This window comes from Nycticebus coucang, chromosome 7 (assembly GCF_027406575.1).
Source record: "Nycticebus coucang isolate mNycCou1 chromosome 7, mNycCou1.pri, whole genome shotgun sequence".
Lineage (NCBI taxonomy): Eukaryota > Metazoa > Chordata > Mammalia > Primates > Lorisidae > Nycticebus > Nycticebus coucang.
Genome location: NC_069786.1, coordinates 98147116 through 98161896, shown reverse-complemented (window position 1 = coordinate 98161896; position 14781 = coordinate 98147116). Strand labels below are relative to the sequence as shown.

The 14781-nt window shown below is 42.9% G+C and overlaps 2 protein-coding genes across 4 annotated transcripts in view; one reads left to right on the top strand and one right to left on the bottom strand.

The window, feature by feature from the left end:
• The window catches only part of PPIL3 (peptidylprolyl isomerase like 3), a 15917-nt gene extending 1136 nt beyond the window's left edge, over positions 1-14781 (top strand). For all 3 annotated transcript variants that reach the window (XM_053596655.1, XM_053596654.1, XM_053596653.1), the window contains exons 2-7: positions 897-979; positions 2434-2508; positions 3500-3593; positions 5941-6008; positions 10612-10730; positions 12833-14781. In XM_053596655.1, coding sequence (XP_053452630.1) covers positions 977-979; positions 2434-2508; positions 3500-3593; positions 5941-6008; positions 10612-10730; positions 12833-12959 — 486 coding nt within the window. In that variant the 5' untranslated portion in view covers positions 897-976 and the 3' untranslated portion in view covers positions 12960-14781. The remainder of the gene's footprint in view (positions 1-896; positions 980-2433; positions 2509-3499; positions 3594-5940; positions 6009-10611; positions 10731-12832) is intronic.
• Positions 4915-5821, bottom strand: LOC128589849 (40S ribosomal protein S2-like). Its single transcript, XM_053596652.1, has one exon. It carries the CDS (start codon positions 5800-5802, stop codon positions 4921-4923), a length of 882 nt encoding a protein of 293 aa, XP_053452627.1. The 5' UTR covers positions 5803-5821; the 3' UTR covers positions 4915-4920.

The following is a 14781-nucleotide window of genomic DNA, read 5'->3' as shown; positions in this document are numbered from 1 at the left end:
ATCCACCCCACCTAAAACAGTTTTAAATACGGTTGTCAAGGCAATTAAACCTGAAACTTCGCTTGGCGCCTGTAGGCTATGGCGCGGCCACATACACCGAGACAGGCGGATTAGAACCTGGCCTGGGCCTGCTAAACAACAATGACAACTGCAACAAAAAAATACCTGGGCATTGTGGCGGGCGCCTGTAGTCCCAGCAACTTGGGAGGCTGAGGCAAGAGAATCACTGAAGCCCAAGAGTTTGAGGTTGCTGTAAGCTGTGATGGTACAGCACTCTACTGACAATGACACAGACTCTGCCCCTCTCCCCCCAAAAAATTAAACTTGAAACTTAAGAGGAGACTTGCAGGTAAGGAAATTAACAGATGTCGAGTGTAAGTGTTCCTGGAAAAGGGCAAAACCAGTGCCTGCTCCCTAAGCTGGGAAGATACCTGGCTTGTTGGAAGACTTGCAAGGAGGCTCTCAAAGAAGAGTAAGAGAAGGGGGAATTGGGGGATGTGAGTCCGGTAGGGTTTCTCATCACTTATGTAGGGGGATTTTTATTAGGGTGATGCCTCTCAAGGATTTTTTTTTTTGAGACAGAGTCTCACTGGGGTCACAGCTCACAGCAACCTCCAACTCTTGGGCTTAAGTAATTCTCTTGCCTCAGCCTCCCAAGTAGCTGGGACTACAGGTGCCTGCCACAACAGCGGGCAGTTTTTTTGTTGTAGTTGTCATTGTTTAGCAGGCCCAGGCCAGGTCGAAACTGCCAGCCCCAGTGTATGTGGCTGGCTCCCTAACCACTGAGCTATGGGAGCCGAGTTCAGGAGTTTTCTTTCAAATATAAGGTAAAGATCAGTGTATGTGAGTTAAGGCGAGAGAAAAGTGATCTTAATTCTTTTTTCTTTTGGGCATAGAGACTTATTTTTGAGCATCTCCGGTTAAGAGTGAGATATTAAATAATCCTTCCTGAATATTTAAGCCATCAAGAAGAAAAATGGTAAGCTTTGTAGAATTATTATGAAATATTTCATAAAACATTGTTAGTAATTTTTTAGAAATTCAGTCAAGGGAAATGTACATGGGAAATTTTAGTGGCAAGACAGAAATGTAGGCTGTAGGCATGCAATATTGAATGATTCATTAAAAACCAGAAATAAGGGCGGCGCCTGTGGCTCAGTCGGTAAGGCGCCAGCCCCATATACTGAGGGTGGCGGGTTCAAACCCGGCCCCAGCTGAACTGCAAAACCAAAAAATAGCTGGGCGTTGTGGCGGGCGCCTGTAGTCCCAGCTAGTCAGGAGGCTGAGGCAAGAGAATCGCTTCAGCCCAGGAGTTGGAGGTTGCTGTGAGCTGTGTGATGCCACGGCACTCTACCGAGGGCCATAAAGTGAGACTCTGTCTGTACAAAAAAGAAAACCAGAAATAAGCAAAATTATTTTTAAATTTGTAATGTTTTCAATTAAAATGCACAGAATTTATCTTTATGGGAAAAGATTGTTGACAAGTTAGAGATGGAAAGGGGAAGTTGGATGAAAAGAAAATAAACAAGTGTAATACTTTATTTATTTATGTTTTTTGAGAGAGTCTCATTATGTTGCCCTCAGTAGGGTATTGTGGTGTTACAGCTCACAGCAACCTCCAACTCTTGGGCCTAGGCAATTCTTTTGCCTCAGCCTCCCAAGTAGCTGGGACTACAGGCGCCCACAACAACGCCTGGCTATTTTTTGATTGCAGCCTGGCATTGTTGTTTGGCGGGCCCAGGCTGGATTTGAACCCGCCAGCTCAGGTGTATGTGGCTGGCACCTTGGCGGCCTGAGCCACAGGCACCAAGATAACACATTTTTTTTTTTTTTTTGGGGGGGGGAGACAGAGTTTCACTTTATCGCCCTCGGTAGAGTGCCGTGGCATCACACAGCTCACAGCAACCTTCAGCTCCTGGGCTTAGGCAATTCTCCTGCCTCAGCCTCCCGAGTAGCTGGGACTACAGGCGCACGCCACAATGCCCGGCTATTTTTTTGTTGCAGTTTGGCCGGGGCCGGGTTTGAACCCGCCACCCTCGGTATATGGGGCCGGCACCCTGCTCACTGAGCCACAGGCGCCGCCCTCACATTTTTTTTTTTTTGAGACAGAGTCTCACTGTTGCCCTGCCTGGGGAGAGTGTCATGGTATCGTATCTCACAACAATCTCAAACTCTTGGGCTCAAGCGATCCTCTTGGCTCAGCCTATGGAGTAGCTGATACTACGGGCACCTGTTACAAAGCCCAGCTATCTTTAGGTCTCGCTCTTGTTCAGGCTGGTCTCAAACTCCTAAGCTCAAAGCAATCCACCTGCCTTGGCCTCTTACTGTCTCTTTTTAATTCACATTATCATCTTGAACATTTAGGGAAATAATACAGTGCGTAAAGTCACCTGAAGAAATTTCATTTGTTCTCACATTCTTTCTTCCTTATAGTCTGTGACATTGCATACAGATGTAGGTGATATTAAAATAGAAATCTTCTGTGAGAGAACACCCAAGACATGTGAGGTGAGTACCATTATTTACACATTAAATATCAGCTAAAGCAACAGGATAACCATTTGGAAATCAAAGTATCTAACCTGAACAACAACAAAAGCTTCTGTAAAAGCACTGTAAGGAAAAACTAGCCATAAGTTTTCTGGCCTGATTTCCCACTGATGTCAAAGATGGATCAAAGAGAAGGTGGATAATTTTTCTGTAACCGTAGAATGGCCACCATCTTTCTGTTTCGGCTCATTTTTCCTCAGAAACACAATCATCAGGATATTCATGAACTGTCCTATCCATTATTTCACCAGTTTAAATGATAAGGATAGAAGGAAAAAGAGTCAGCTGCATGTATGTGTTCATTCATACATTCATGTTTGAATTGTGAAAAGTTGTCTTGCCAAGGTCTGGGGTTACAGTGATTAATAGCAGATGTTTCTTACCCTCCTGGACCTAATATTCTAGCTGGGAAAATAGGGTGGGACAATTAAATAATTCTAAAAGGTGATAATGCCTTGAGAGAAATAAGGGTTGAGATAGAGAATAATGGGAAAGGAAAGACTTAAAGGGAAAAGATGAGGGCAGGTATAGTCAAGAGGGTAGTGCTTTCATTGCAGGAGGTATGAAGTCATCTCGGTGGGAAGAGGTGCAGAGAGGACATTGTAGGTCTAGAGATAACAGACACAAAGGCCCCAGAGTGGGGAAATCTGCCCTGTGTGGATAAATTGTCAGCATGCTGATCGGGTTGATGTAGTAAGTAACTGGGAAGGGGTAGAGAGAAGCCAGTCCTGCAGGGCTTATTAGGCCCTCCTGAAAATTTTGCGTTTTATTCCAACAGCAAAGGAAGCTATTGAAGGGTTTTAGACAGGGAAGTAGCATTGTTCAAAAGTGCCTAAAAGTCATGGTTTAAACATGCTGCTATAGTTATATTCAGTAAGTATAATTGATTCTTTGTCTTAAATGGATTTCTGCTATATCATTTTTCAATCATTGTTTTTATTTTCTTCAGAATTTCTTGGCTCTTTGTGCCAGTAATTACTACAATGGCTGTATATTTCATAGAAATATCAAAGGATTCATGGTTCAAACAGGAGATCCAACAGGTAAGTTATTCCATTAACTAAAACCTAGGGAATTAGATAGATAGTCTAAAGAAGAGAGTAAAAGAAACATACAAAAGGAAAGCATGGAGTTTTTTTTTTTTTTTTTTGCAGAGACAGAGTCTCACTCCATGGCCCTCGGTAGAGTGCTGTGGCCTCACACAGCTCACAGCAACCTCCAACTCCTGGGCTTAAGCGATTCTCTTGCCTCAGCCTCCCAAGTAGCTGGGACTACAGGCGCCCGCCACAATGCCCGGCTATTTTTTGGTTGCAGTTTGGCTGGGGCCAGGTTTGAACCCGCCACCCTCCGTATATGGGGCCGGCGCCTTACCGACTGAGCCATAGGCGCCGCCCTTGTTTTTGTTTTTAAAGAGACAGAGTCTCACTTTGTGGCCCTCAGTAGAGTGCTGTGGCATCACAGCTCACAGCAACCTCCAGCTCCTGGGCTTAGGCAATTCTCTTGCCTCAGCCTTCCAAGTAGCTGGGACTACAGGCACCTGCCACAACGTCTGGCTATTTTTTATTGCAGTTTGGCCGGGGCTGGGTTCAAACCTGCCACCCTCGGTATATGGGGCTAGCACCCTACTCACTGAGCCACAGGCACTGCCCAGCATGTGGACTTTTTATAACTGAGCCACCTTACCATAGCAAGATTTTTTTTTTTTAAGACTGAGTCTCACTCTGTAGCCTGGGCTAGAATGCAGTGGGATCATCATAGCTCACAGTAACCTTGAGCTCCTGGATTTAAATGAGTGTCCTGCCTCAGTCTCTTGAGTAGTTTGAGACTACAAGCATGTGCCACACCTGCCCAGCTAAATTTTCCTATTTTTTGTAGAGATGATGTCTTGCTCTTGCTCAGGCTAGCCTTCAACTCCTGGCCCAAAGCTGTCTGTTTTTGTTTTGTTTTGTATTTTAGTTGGGGTTTTTTTTTGTTTGTTTGTTGTTTGAGACTGTCTCACCTTGTTGCCCTCAGAAGAGTGCCGTGGCTTCACAGCTCACAGCAACCTCCAACTCCTGGGCTTAAGCAATTCTCTTGCCTCAGCCTCCCAAGTAGCTGGGACTACAGGCACCCACCACATCGCCTGGCTATTTTTCTGTTGCAATTGTCATTGTTGCTTTAGCTGGCCCAGGCCGGATTTGAACCCACCAGCCTTGGTGTATGTGGCCGGCACCCTACCCACTGAACTACAGGCACTGCCAAGCTATCTGTTTTTTAGGTATTTTATTCTTTATTTCTGTAAAGTTAAATTTGGGAAAGTACAAGAGGCCATATCAAATTTTTTTTTTTTTTTTTAACAGACTCAATTCACTTTATTATTGCATAAAAACCCTATGTTGTAGCCACAGCTGGAGCCTGGGTCCTCTGCACAGAGACTCTGGTATGGGTCTTGACAAGATGGTCAGTGAATTCTTGGTAAGGAGACTTGGTGAACACTGTCTCTTTCCAGAGATCAGGAGTGAGATAGCTGTAGGTCTTGGAAATGGCATCAAAAGTGGCCTTGGCAAAGTTGCCCAGGGTGGCAGTGCAGCCCCTGGCTGAAGTGTAGCAGTCATCAATCCCAGCCATCATTAGCAGCTTCTTAGGCACAGGCACTGAGACAATGCCAGTTCCTCTAGGAGCAGGGATGAGACGTACCAGCACAGAGCCACAGCGGCCTGTCACCTTGCAAGGAACAGTGTGAGGCTTGCCAATCTTATTCCCCCAGTAGCCTCTCCGCACTGGGACAATAGAGAGCTTGGCCAGGATGATGGCACCTCGGATGGCAGTGGCTACTTCCTTGGAACACTTAACACCCAGACCAACGTGACCATTGTAGTCCCCAATAGCAACAAACGCCTTGAACCTGGTCCGCTGACCAGCGCGGGTCTGTTTTTGCACTGGCATAATCTTCAGAACTTCATCCTTGAGAGATGCCCCCAAGAAAAAATCAATGATCTCAGATTCCTTAATGGGCAGAGAGAAAAGATATATCTCCTCCAGGGATTTGATCTTCATGTCCTTGACCAGGCGGCTCAGCTTGGTGACGGGCATCCACTCTTTGTCCTCGGCCTTGCCTCCGCGAGCTCCGCGGCCTCGGCCCCGGCCCCGACCCCGGCCGCGACCCCAGCCACGGATGCCGCTGCCGAAGCCTCCACGGAAATCACCACGGTCTCCCATTCCAGGGCCCCCAGGGCCTCCAGGCCCTCCCGCTGCACTGGCGTCATCCGCCATTTGGTGTTTTTCGTCAGAAAAGCCATATCAAATTTTATTTGTACTTAAAAGAGTTACACTATAATGTAGCCTTAAGTTTTAGGAAATGAACCCTTTTCAACTTTAGGTAATTTTTGATTTGCTTGTTTTGTAATATAGGTACTGGAAGAGGAGGTAGCAGTATCTGGGGCAAGAAGTTTGAGGATGAATATAGTGAATATCTTAAGGTATATCCCAGTGTTTCAAATAATCTATTTTCTCATGCCTAGTTACACTGAGAAACTTGATACATGTGTTACAGTAATACAAGTAAACATTATTACTAAATTAGTATACTTCTTTGTAGTTTTGCATACTTATTAAATGATCTCAGGAAGAAGGAAAATATCATTGGCAGTTTTGGCCTGACATGTATCCTGGAATCTCACCATCTCATAGATCTTGACAGTAACCGAGCTCATCTTTGAGCCCAATCTGAAGTATTCGACTAGTAATATACTGAAAGAACTTAATATCTCACTATAAAATTCATGCTGAATGACATGAATCAGTGGCTTTTTTTTTTTTTTTTTGAGACACAGTCTCACTTTGTCGCCCTCAGTAGAGTGCTATAGCATCACAGCTCACAGCAACCTCCAGCTCTTGGGCTTAGGCAATTCTCTTGCTTCAGCCTCCTGAGTAGCTGGGACTACAGGCGCCCACCACAATGCCTGGCTATTTTTTTGTTGCAGTTTGGCCAGGGCCAGGTTTGAACCCGCCACCCTCAGTATATGGGGCTGGTGCCCTACTCACTGAGCCACAGGTGCCACCCTCAGTGGCCTTTTTTGAGAGTGGGAGGAAAGACCATCAAACCTCCTGGTTGCAATATTGCCCATAATCAATCCCCAACTTTCATCCTTTTCCCTTTTTTCCCCCACTTTTTTTTTTTTTTCTGAGACAGAGTCTCAGTATGTCACCCTCGGTAAAGTACTGTGGTGTCACAGCTCATAGCAACCTCAAACTCCAAGTAGCTGGGACTACAGGCACCCACCACAACACCCAGCTATTTTTTTTGTTGCAGTTGTCATTGTTTAGCAGGCCTAGGCCCGGGTCAAACCCACCAGCCTCCATGAATGTGGCCAGCGCCCTACCCACTGAGCTACGAGTGCTGCCTCCCCCACTTATCTTTTATTAGTATACATCAGGTACAAGTGCAGTTTTATTACATTGATTCATTGCATAGTGGTGAAGTCAGGGCATTATTTTCCGTTAGATAGTTGGAATTTCTGTATTGACTTAATACTTGTGGTAGATCTCAGCTAGGTCAAAGAGGTATGTGTATAAATAGATCTGCACCGTGGTAAAAGTAGAGATTTTTAATTTTTTTGTTATATTTTTCTGTCTTTTCAAACTTTTTTTTTTTTTTTTTTTTTTTTGTAGAGACAGAGTCTCACTTTATGGCCCTCGGTAGAGTGCCATGGCATCACACAGCTCACAGCAACCTCCAAGTCCTGGGCTTAAGAGATTCTTTTGCCTCAGCCTCCCGAGTAGCTGGGACTACAGACGCCCGCCACAACGCCCAGCTATTTTTTGGTTGCAGTTCAGCCGGGGCTGGGTTTGAACCCGCCACCCTCGGTATATGGGGCTGGCACCCTACAGACCTAGCCACAGGCGCCGCCCTTTTCAAACTTTTTTTTGTGTGTGTGTTTTGTTTTTTGGCCGGGGCTAGGTTTGAACCCGCCACCTCTGGCATATGGGACCGGCGCCCTACTCCTTGAGCCACAGGCGCCGCCCCTTTTCAAACTTTTTAAAGAGTTATTTTCTAAAATTAAAAATAGGCCATGACTGGGCAGCACCTGTGGTTCAGTGGGTAGGGCGCTGGCCCCATATACCAAGGGTGGCGGGTTCGAACCTGGCCCCTGCCAAACTGCAATAAAAAAATAGGTGGGCATTGTGACGGGCGCTTGTAGTCCCAGCTACTCTGGAGTCTGAGGCAAGAGAATTGCCTAAGCCAGGAGTTGGAGGTTGCTGTGAGTTGTGACACCGTGGCCCTCTACTGAGAGCAATAGAGTGAGACCCTGTCTCTAAAAAAAAAAAAAAGAAAAAAGTGGTCTTTCAAACTTTATATCTGCATACAATGATAACTTTGTAATTAGTAGAAAGGTAATACTCAATCAGAATATGCCATTGAGTGTATTATATTTCAGTTACATTCAAATATGCCCACAAAAATTCTGAAAAAAAATTCGTTGTTGTGTGTATCTCTGGATGATGAGACTAGGAATAATTTGAATTAGGAACTAAATTTTCTAGGCATTAATTACTACATTAATGACTGCTTCCCTATACCCGTTGAAAACAAGTGATTGCAAGAAAATCACCTTTTAAACATTTTAAAACTAAAAGATTAGGGCCTTAACCTCCACAAAATAGAGGTGAACAGTTATCAGTAGAACTGGTTAGGACCTTGACTGTATTTTAAGGTTTCTTGGTGATTCCTTTGCAACCAGGGTTAAGAACCATTATTTTATACAATACACAACGTTGTGGAAGTATACTGAATGTTCACGTAGTCTAACCCAGTAATTCCATTCTGAAATGTTTGCCCAAGAGAAACTTGTATGTGAGCACAAAAGACAAATACAGGAGTGTTCCTGATGTACCATGTGCAATAACAAAAATCTACAAACAACCCAAATGTCCATTGATTGTAGCGTGGATAAATTTTAACATATTCAGTAGTGAAATATCTCATAGTAAAAAAAAAAAAAAAAGTCAATGAACTATGGCTACATTTATATATATGAATCTTGGAAACTAGCCAGCCTGGTGCAGTGGCACACACCTATAAATCCCAGCACTTGGGAGGTCGAGGCAGGTGGATTGCCTAAACTCAGGATTTCAAGACCAGCCTGTGCTATAGTGAGACCCCATCTCTAAAAAATAGCCGGGCTGTAAGTGCCTGTAGTCCCAGCTACTTGGGAGGCTGAGGCAAAAATCGGTGCTTAAGCCCAAGAATTTGAGGTGGTGTGAGCTGTAATCCCAAGGCACTCTACAGAGGGCAACAAAGTGAAACTCTGTCTCGAAAAGAAAAGAAACTGTAGCAATGTGAAGTGTATAAAAATAAGAAAAGAAACTATAGCAATGTGAAGTGTAAAAAGCATTTCCCAGAAGACTAATGTTGTGTAATGTCATTTTACAGAGTTCAGAAGGAAAAGGAAACAATGTATTGTTTTGGCATATATAAGCGCATCAAAATAGTGGTTATAGGAGAGGCTTGGCTCCTTTAGCACAGTGGTTACATTGCCAGCACATACACCCAGGCTGGTGGTTCAAACCCAGCCCCAGCCAGCTATACAACAATGACAACTGCAACCAAAAGTAGCTGGCTGTTGTGGTGGGTGCCTGTGCTACTTGGGAGGCTTAGGCAAGAGAATCACTTAAGCCCAAGAGTTTGAAGTTGCTGTGAGCTGTGACATCATAGCACTCTACCAAAGGTGACAAAATAAAACTGTCTCAAAAAAAGAAGAAGAAGAAGAAATAGTGGTTACGTCTTAATAATCTCTTGCAACCTCTTGGAAAGGTTGAGGTAATGCAGAGGAGCTCATAGGCATTTGCAACAAATTGGTAAATTTAACTCTGAAAACTGGGAGATATGTTAATGGATATTTATTTTATTAATTTAAAAATGTACCTTTAGGGAAACAGCATTAATTTTTTTATGTAGCTACATCTCCATGCCATGTTGAATTAGTGTCACCTGCTAAAGCTAGAGTAATCAGTGGAATTATTTGAAGTGTATTTTATATTTGGGTAACTTGCTATAACACATACGTGCTCATGTCTTTAGTTTTATCAGTAAGGCCCTCTTAATTCCTATACACATGCCCTTAATTCCTATACACAAATAGTATTATGTTATTACAGCTCAATGAGCTCTTCCTTAGATCATTCAGTTCTGGAGTTATGAACTAACTGCCCATGGGTGGAAGACCCACAGATGCATTCTCAGTTGAATCATTGGCTAACAGTTAAAAAACAAACCAAAAAAAACTTTTAATGCCATTAGCAAAAAGACCATGATTAGTTTTGCCAGGCTCCATCTCTCCCTAATGTTCACATTCCACTCTCTCACTTTATCTGCTTTATCTGCATGACCCTTATGAGCATGTGAACTATGAATAGACACCTGAACTAGTCCAGCTTCCTTTATTTTATAGATAAGAAACTAACAAGAGGCTCGGTGTCCGTAACACAGTGGTTACGGCACCAGCCACATACACCAAAGATGGTGGGTTTGAACCTGGCCCCGGCCAGCTAAACAACAATGACAACTGCAACAAAAAATAGCCAGGCTTTGTGGTGGGCACCTGTAGTCCCAGTTACTTGGAAGGCTGAGGCAAGAATATCACTTGAGCCCAAGAGTTTGAGGTTGCTGTGAGCTGTGATGCCACAGCACTCTACCAAGGGTGACATAATGAGACTCTGTCTCAAAAAAGAAAAAATCTGCCTAATCGTTCATTCCATCACACCATCCCTTAATATAAATGTAAGGATTGTTCTTCTTATATTAGTACATTGCTATTGCTAAAAGTGTTTGTGGCTATACTTCTTCAAAGTGAATGACATTAATTGAGCATTAGGATTTGTTATGTAAACAATTTACATACAAGTTTTCAGGGATATGGATAATACAGAACCTGAACATTTGGATTAGTCTAATACCGAGAAAGTGGTTAAGTTTTCTTGGTTCCTTAAATATTAAGAAGGTTGTTAAAGCACATGTGTTGCTTTAATCCTATGTTTGGAATATTTGAATAAAACAGAACTTTATACTTTGGTCTTTTTCAGCACAACGTTAGAGGTGTTGTATCTATGGCTAATAATGGCCCCAACACCAATGGATCTCAGTTCTTCATCACCTATGGCAAGCAGCCACATTTGGACATGAAATACACAGTATTTGGAAAGTGAGTATTTTGGTTATGGTTTTCTTTGACACTTCAATGCAAGAAGTGCATGTGCTTAGCTATGATAGTAGCATAAGTGACATTGATAAGAGCAATATAACAGCAAGTGTACTGTGACTTTGGGAAAGTTGTAACCTCTCTGAGCCTCATTTTACTTGTTTTATAAAAGAGGGGCCAAAAATTGTTTTTTCAGGATTGTTATGCTAATCAATAATGTATCTGTTTTCATTAAGAATAGCATCTCACAACAACTAACAGAGCTGAATAATAGTGGATTAAATAAGATGGACTGACATGGTGAGTTCAGGCACCTCTGTCTTTCTCACAACCATCTTTAGCTTCCCTTGGTAGAGTAGAATGGTATCATACTCACAGCAACCTCAAACTCTTGGGCTCAAGCGATTCTCTTGCCTCAGTCTCCCGAGTAGTTGGCACTATAGGTACCCGTCACATCGCCTGGCTGTTTTTAGAGATGGGGTCTCTCTCTTGCTCAGGCTGGTCTCGAGCTCCTGAGCTCAAGCAATCCACCCACCTTAGCCTCCCAAAGTGCTGGGATCACAGGTGTAATTACAGGTCCCAGGTGCTGGAACCTTCTTGAAAGCCTCAGTCTGGAGAGCTTCTTGGTTGGTGAACACATGCAGGTGTGGAAGCTCTGTGTTTCTCTCCTCTGCCGTGCCCTGTGAAGCTCTTCTACCAGCTCTGAGTTGCATCCTTTATAATAAGCCATAATAATAAATAAAATGCTACCTGAGTTCTTAGAGCCACTTCAGCAAATTATTGAACAGAGTGGGGTGATATGGGTCCCCACAATTCATATGAACTGGCATCCGAAGTAGGGAGCAACCTGTGGGGTCTTTGCTTGTTCTGAACATTGTGAGAATTAAATTGTAGGATGCCCAGAGATTTGGAAAAACCCACATATTTAGTATCAGAAGTTTTGTGAGAGTATATAAAAACAATTTTATTTCAAGGCCAGGCGTGGTGGCTCACGCCTGTAATCCTAGCACTCTGGGACTGAGGTGGGTGAATTGCCTGAGCTCACAGGTTCAAGACCAGCCTGAGCCAGAGAGAGACTTTTCGTCTCTAAAAATAGCCGGGTGCTGTGGCAGCCTATAGTCCCAGCTACTTGGGAGGCTGAGGCAAGAGGATTGCGTGAGCCTAAGAGTTTGAGGTTGCTGTGAGTTAAGATGCCACGGTACTCTTCCAAGGGTGACAAAGTGAGACTCTGTCTCAAAAAAAAAAAGCGTGGCGCCTGTGGCTCAGTGAGTAGGGCTTCTACAAGGGTGGTGGGTTAAAACCCAGCTCCAGCCAAACTGCAACAAAAAAATAGCCAGGTGCTGTTGTGGACATTTGTAGTCCCAACTACTCGGGAGGCTGAGGCAAGAGAATTGCCTAAGCCCAGGAGTTGGAGGTTGCTGTGAGCTGTGATGCCACAGAACTCTACTGAGGGTGACAAAGTGAGACTCTGTCTCTAAAAAATAAAAATAAAAATAAAATAAAATAAACAAATTTGTTTTCCTTTTCTGTGTGACTGTATGAGTGAGATAGAATGTAGTATTAGGTAAATTGATAGAAGTATTCCTACCCTTTGTATTGTTGACTAAAGGCATGAAAAATTTTATTTCTGGGCTCTGCACCTACAGCTCAGCGGCTAAGGTGCCAGTCACATACACTGGAGCTGGTGGGTTAGAATCCAGCCTGGGCCTGCCAAACAACAATGACAACTACAACCAAAACATGACCAGGTGGTGTGGTGGGCACTTGTAGTCCCAGCTACTCAGGAGGCTGAGGCAAGAGAATCGCCTAAGCCCAGTAGTTGAAGGTTGCTGTGAGCTGTGATGCAACAGCACTCTACCCAGGGCAACATAGTGAGACCCTGTCTCAAAAAAAAAAAAGTTGTATTTCTGAATTGTGATCCATATTTATGGCATATAACAAAATTTTCTAAGTCAGCATTTTCTTACACATTCAACTAAAGAATTCAAGGAACTGTAAGACATGATCCTTTTCTTTTAAGGAGATTATAATTGCTATAAAAATGTGGATATCGTGTTTCATTCTGAGCAGATTTTCACGCATTTTATTGTTTTTTTTTTTTTCAGGGTAATAGATGGTCTGGAAACTCTAGATGAATTGGAGAAGTTACCAATAAATGAGAAGACCTATCGACCTCTTAATGATGTGCACATTAAGGACATAACTATTCATGCCAATCCATTTGCTCAGTAACTATAATAGACCTGGACAAATACTTGACAAACTATTTGCCAGGACACACCTATTGTGGTTTACCCAGTTTTAATTATGTCAGAGATTGCATCATTTTTCTGCTTGTTTACAGCTAAGATCTGTGATGAAATGTTGGTATGGAGGGGAGGCAGCCCAACAGTTTTTATCCCCATTCTTAGAGCATATTCTTACACCAACTACTATCCAATGTATTTTTTAAATCTTAAAAATGTCTTTTTAATTTTTGTTACATATAAACTTTTATTTTTATATGCTGAGCCTCAATTAAGTCCTGACATTTTTGAGTACCCTAATTACATACTCTTACCATATATAGTCCATATCCTGGAAGTATTATTTTCTATTAATTATTTGCTGTATACAGTTAGAAAAAGGAGAGACAGGGTAGAGAGATTATCTAGAAAGGCCAGCCATTCCATTCACTATTTTCTCTGGTCTTTAGATTTGTAGTAAAGTTTCTAAGAAGTGCTCTAAGTAATCTCTAAGTAATCACACAACATTTCCCAACTGATTTGCTCGTGTATATTTTTAAAAATCATGTCTTTTAAAATATTGAACAATAGAGCTCTACAGAAGATCCATTTGAAAAATGCAGTGACTTGGTTAAGAGCAACAGTTGTGCAGTCCTGGACTATGTTATAATCACAGCTGTGCTCCCTGCTGTGTGACTTTAAGCAAGTTAATCTCTCATTAATATTCTCACCCACAAATAATATTCCCTTATAAGACTATTGTGAGGCTTAAATGAAATAATGTGTGTATAGCCGGGCGTTGTGGCGGGCGCCTGTAGTCCCAGCTACTCGGGAGGCTGAGGCAAGAGAATCGCGTGGGCCCAGGAGCTGGAGGTTGCTGTGAGCCATGTGACACCACGGCACTCTACCCGAGGGCGGTACAGTGAGACTCTGTCTCTACAAAAAAAAAAAAAAAAGAAAGAAATAATGTGTGTAAAGCTTCTAGCATGTAGTCAGTAAATGGAAACTGCTCTCCTAAATATTCATATCCACCATAGGGATCTCATCTAATCAAGCCATTTAGGAGACTCTGCCATTGATTACATCAAGAATCATATTCCATGGCTCAGCGCCTGTGGCTCAAGTGGCTAGGGCACCAGCCACATACACCTGAACTAGCAGGTTCAAATCCAGCCCTGACCTGCCAAACAATGATGCCTGCAACCAAAAAATAGCCGGGCATTATGGCAAGCGCCTGTAGTCCCAGCCACTTGGGAGGCAGAGGCAGGAGAATTGCTTGAGCCTAGGAGTTGGAGGTTGCTGTGAGCTGTGATGCTACGGCACTCTGCCCAGGGCAATAGTTTGAGACTGTCTCAAAAAATAAATAAATAAATAAATAAAAATAAGATTATAAATAATAATAAAAAAAAGAACCATATTCCTAGCTGGGCATAGAATAGTCCCAGCTACTTGGGAGGCTGAGGCAAGAGATTTGCTTGAGCCCAAGAGATTGAGATTGCTGTGAGCTATGATGTTGCCACAGCATTCTACCCAGGGCAAGAGTGAGACTCTTGTCTCAAAAAAAAAAAAAAAAAGAACCACATAATCCCCTTACTGCCTTGATCACCTTACTTAGATCCACATTCTACTCGCTGACTAGATCACCTTGGTTAGATTTGGGTATTCCTAAAACTTTTCCAAATATTTGTCTTTTGTTGTTTTGGTTTTTTGAGACAAGAGAATCACTTAAGCCCAAGAGTTTGAGATTGCTGTCAACTGTGACACTATGGCATGCTACTGAGGGGAACAAAGTGAGACTGTCTCAAAAAATATAAATAAATAAAAAGAAA

What these genes read in the sequence shown, in the direction of transcription:
- LOC128589849 (XM_053596652.1), bottom strand. Translation starts at nt 5,802, where the DNA reads ATGGCGGATGACGCCAGTGCAGCGGGAGGGCCTGGAGGCCCTGGGGGC.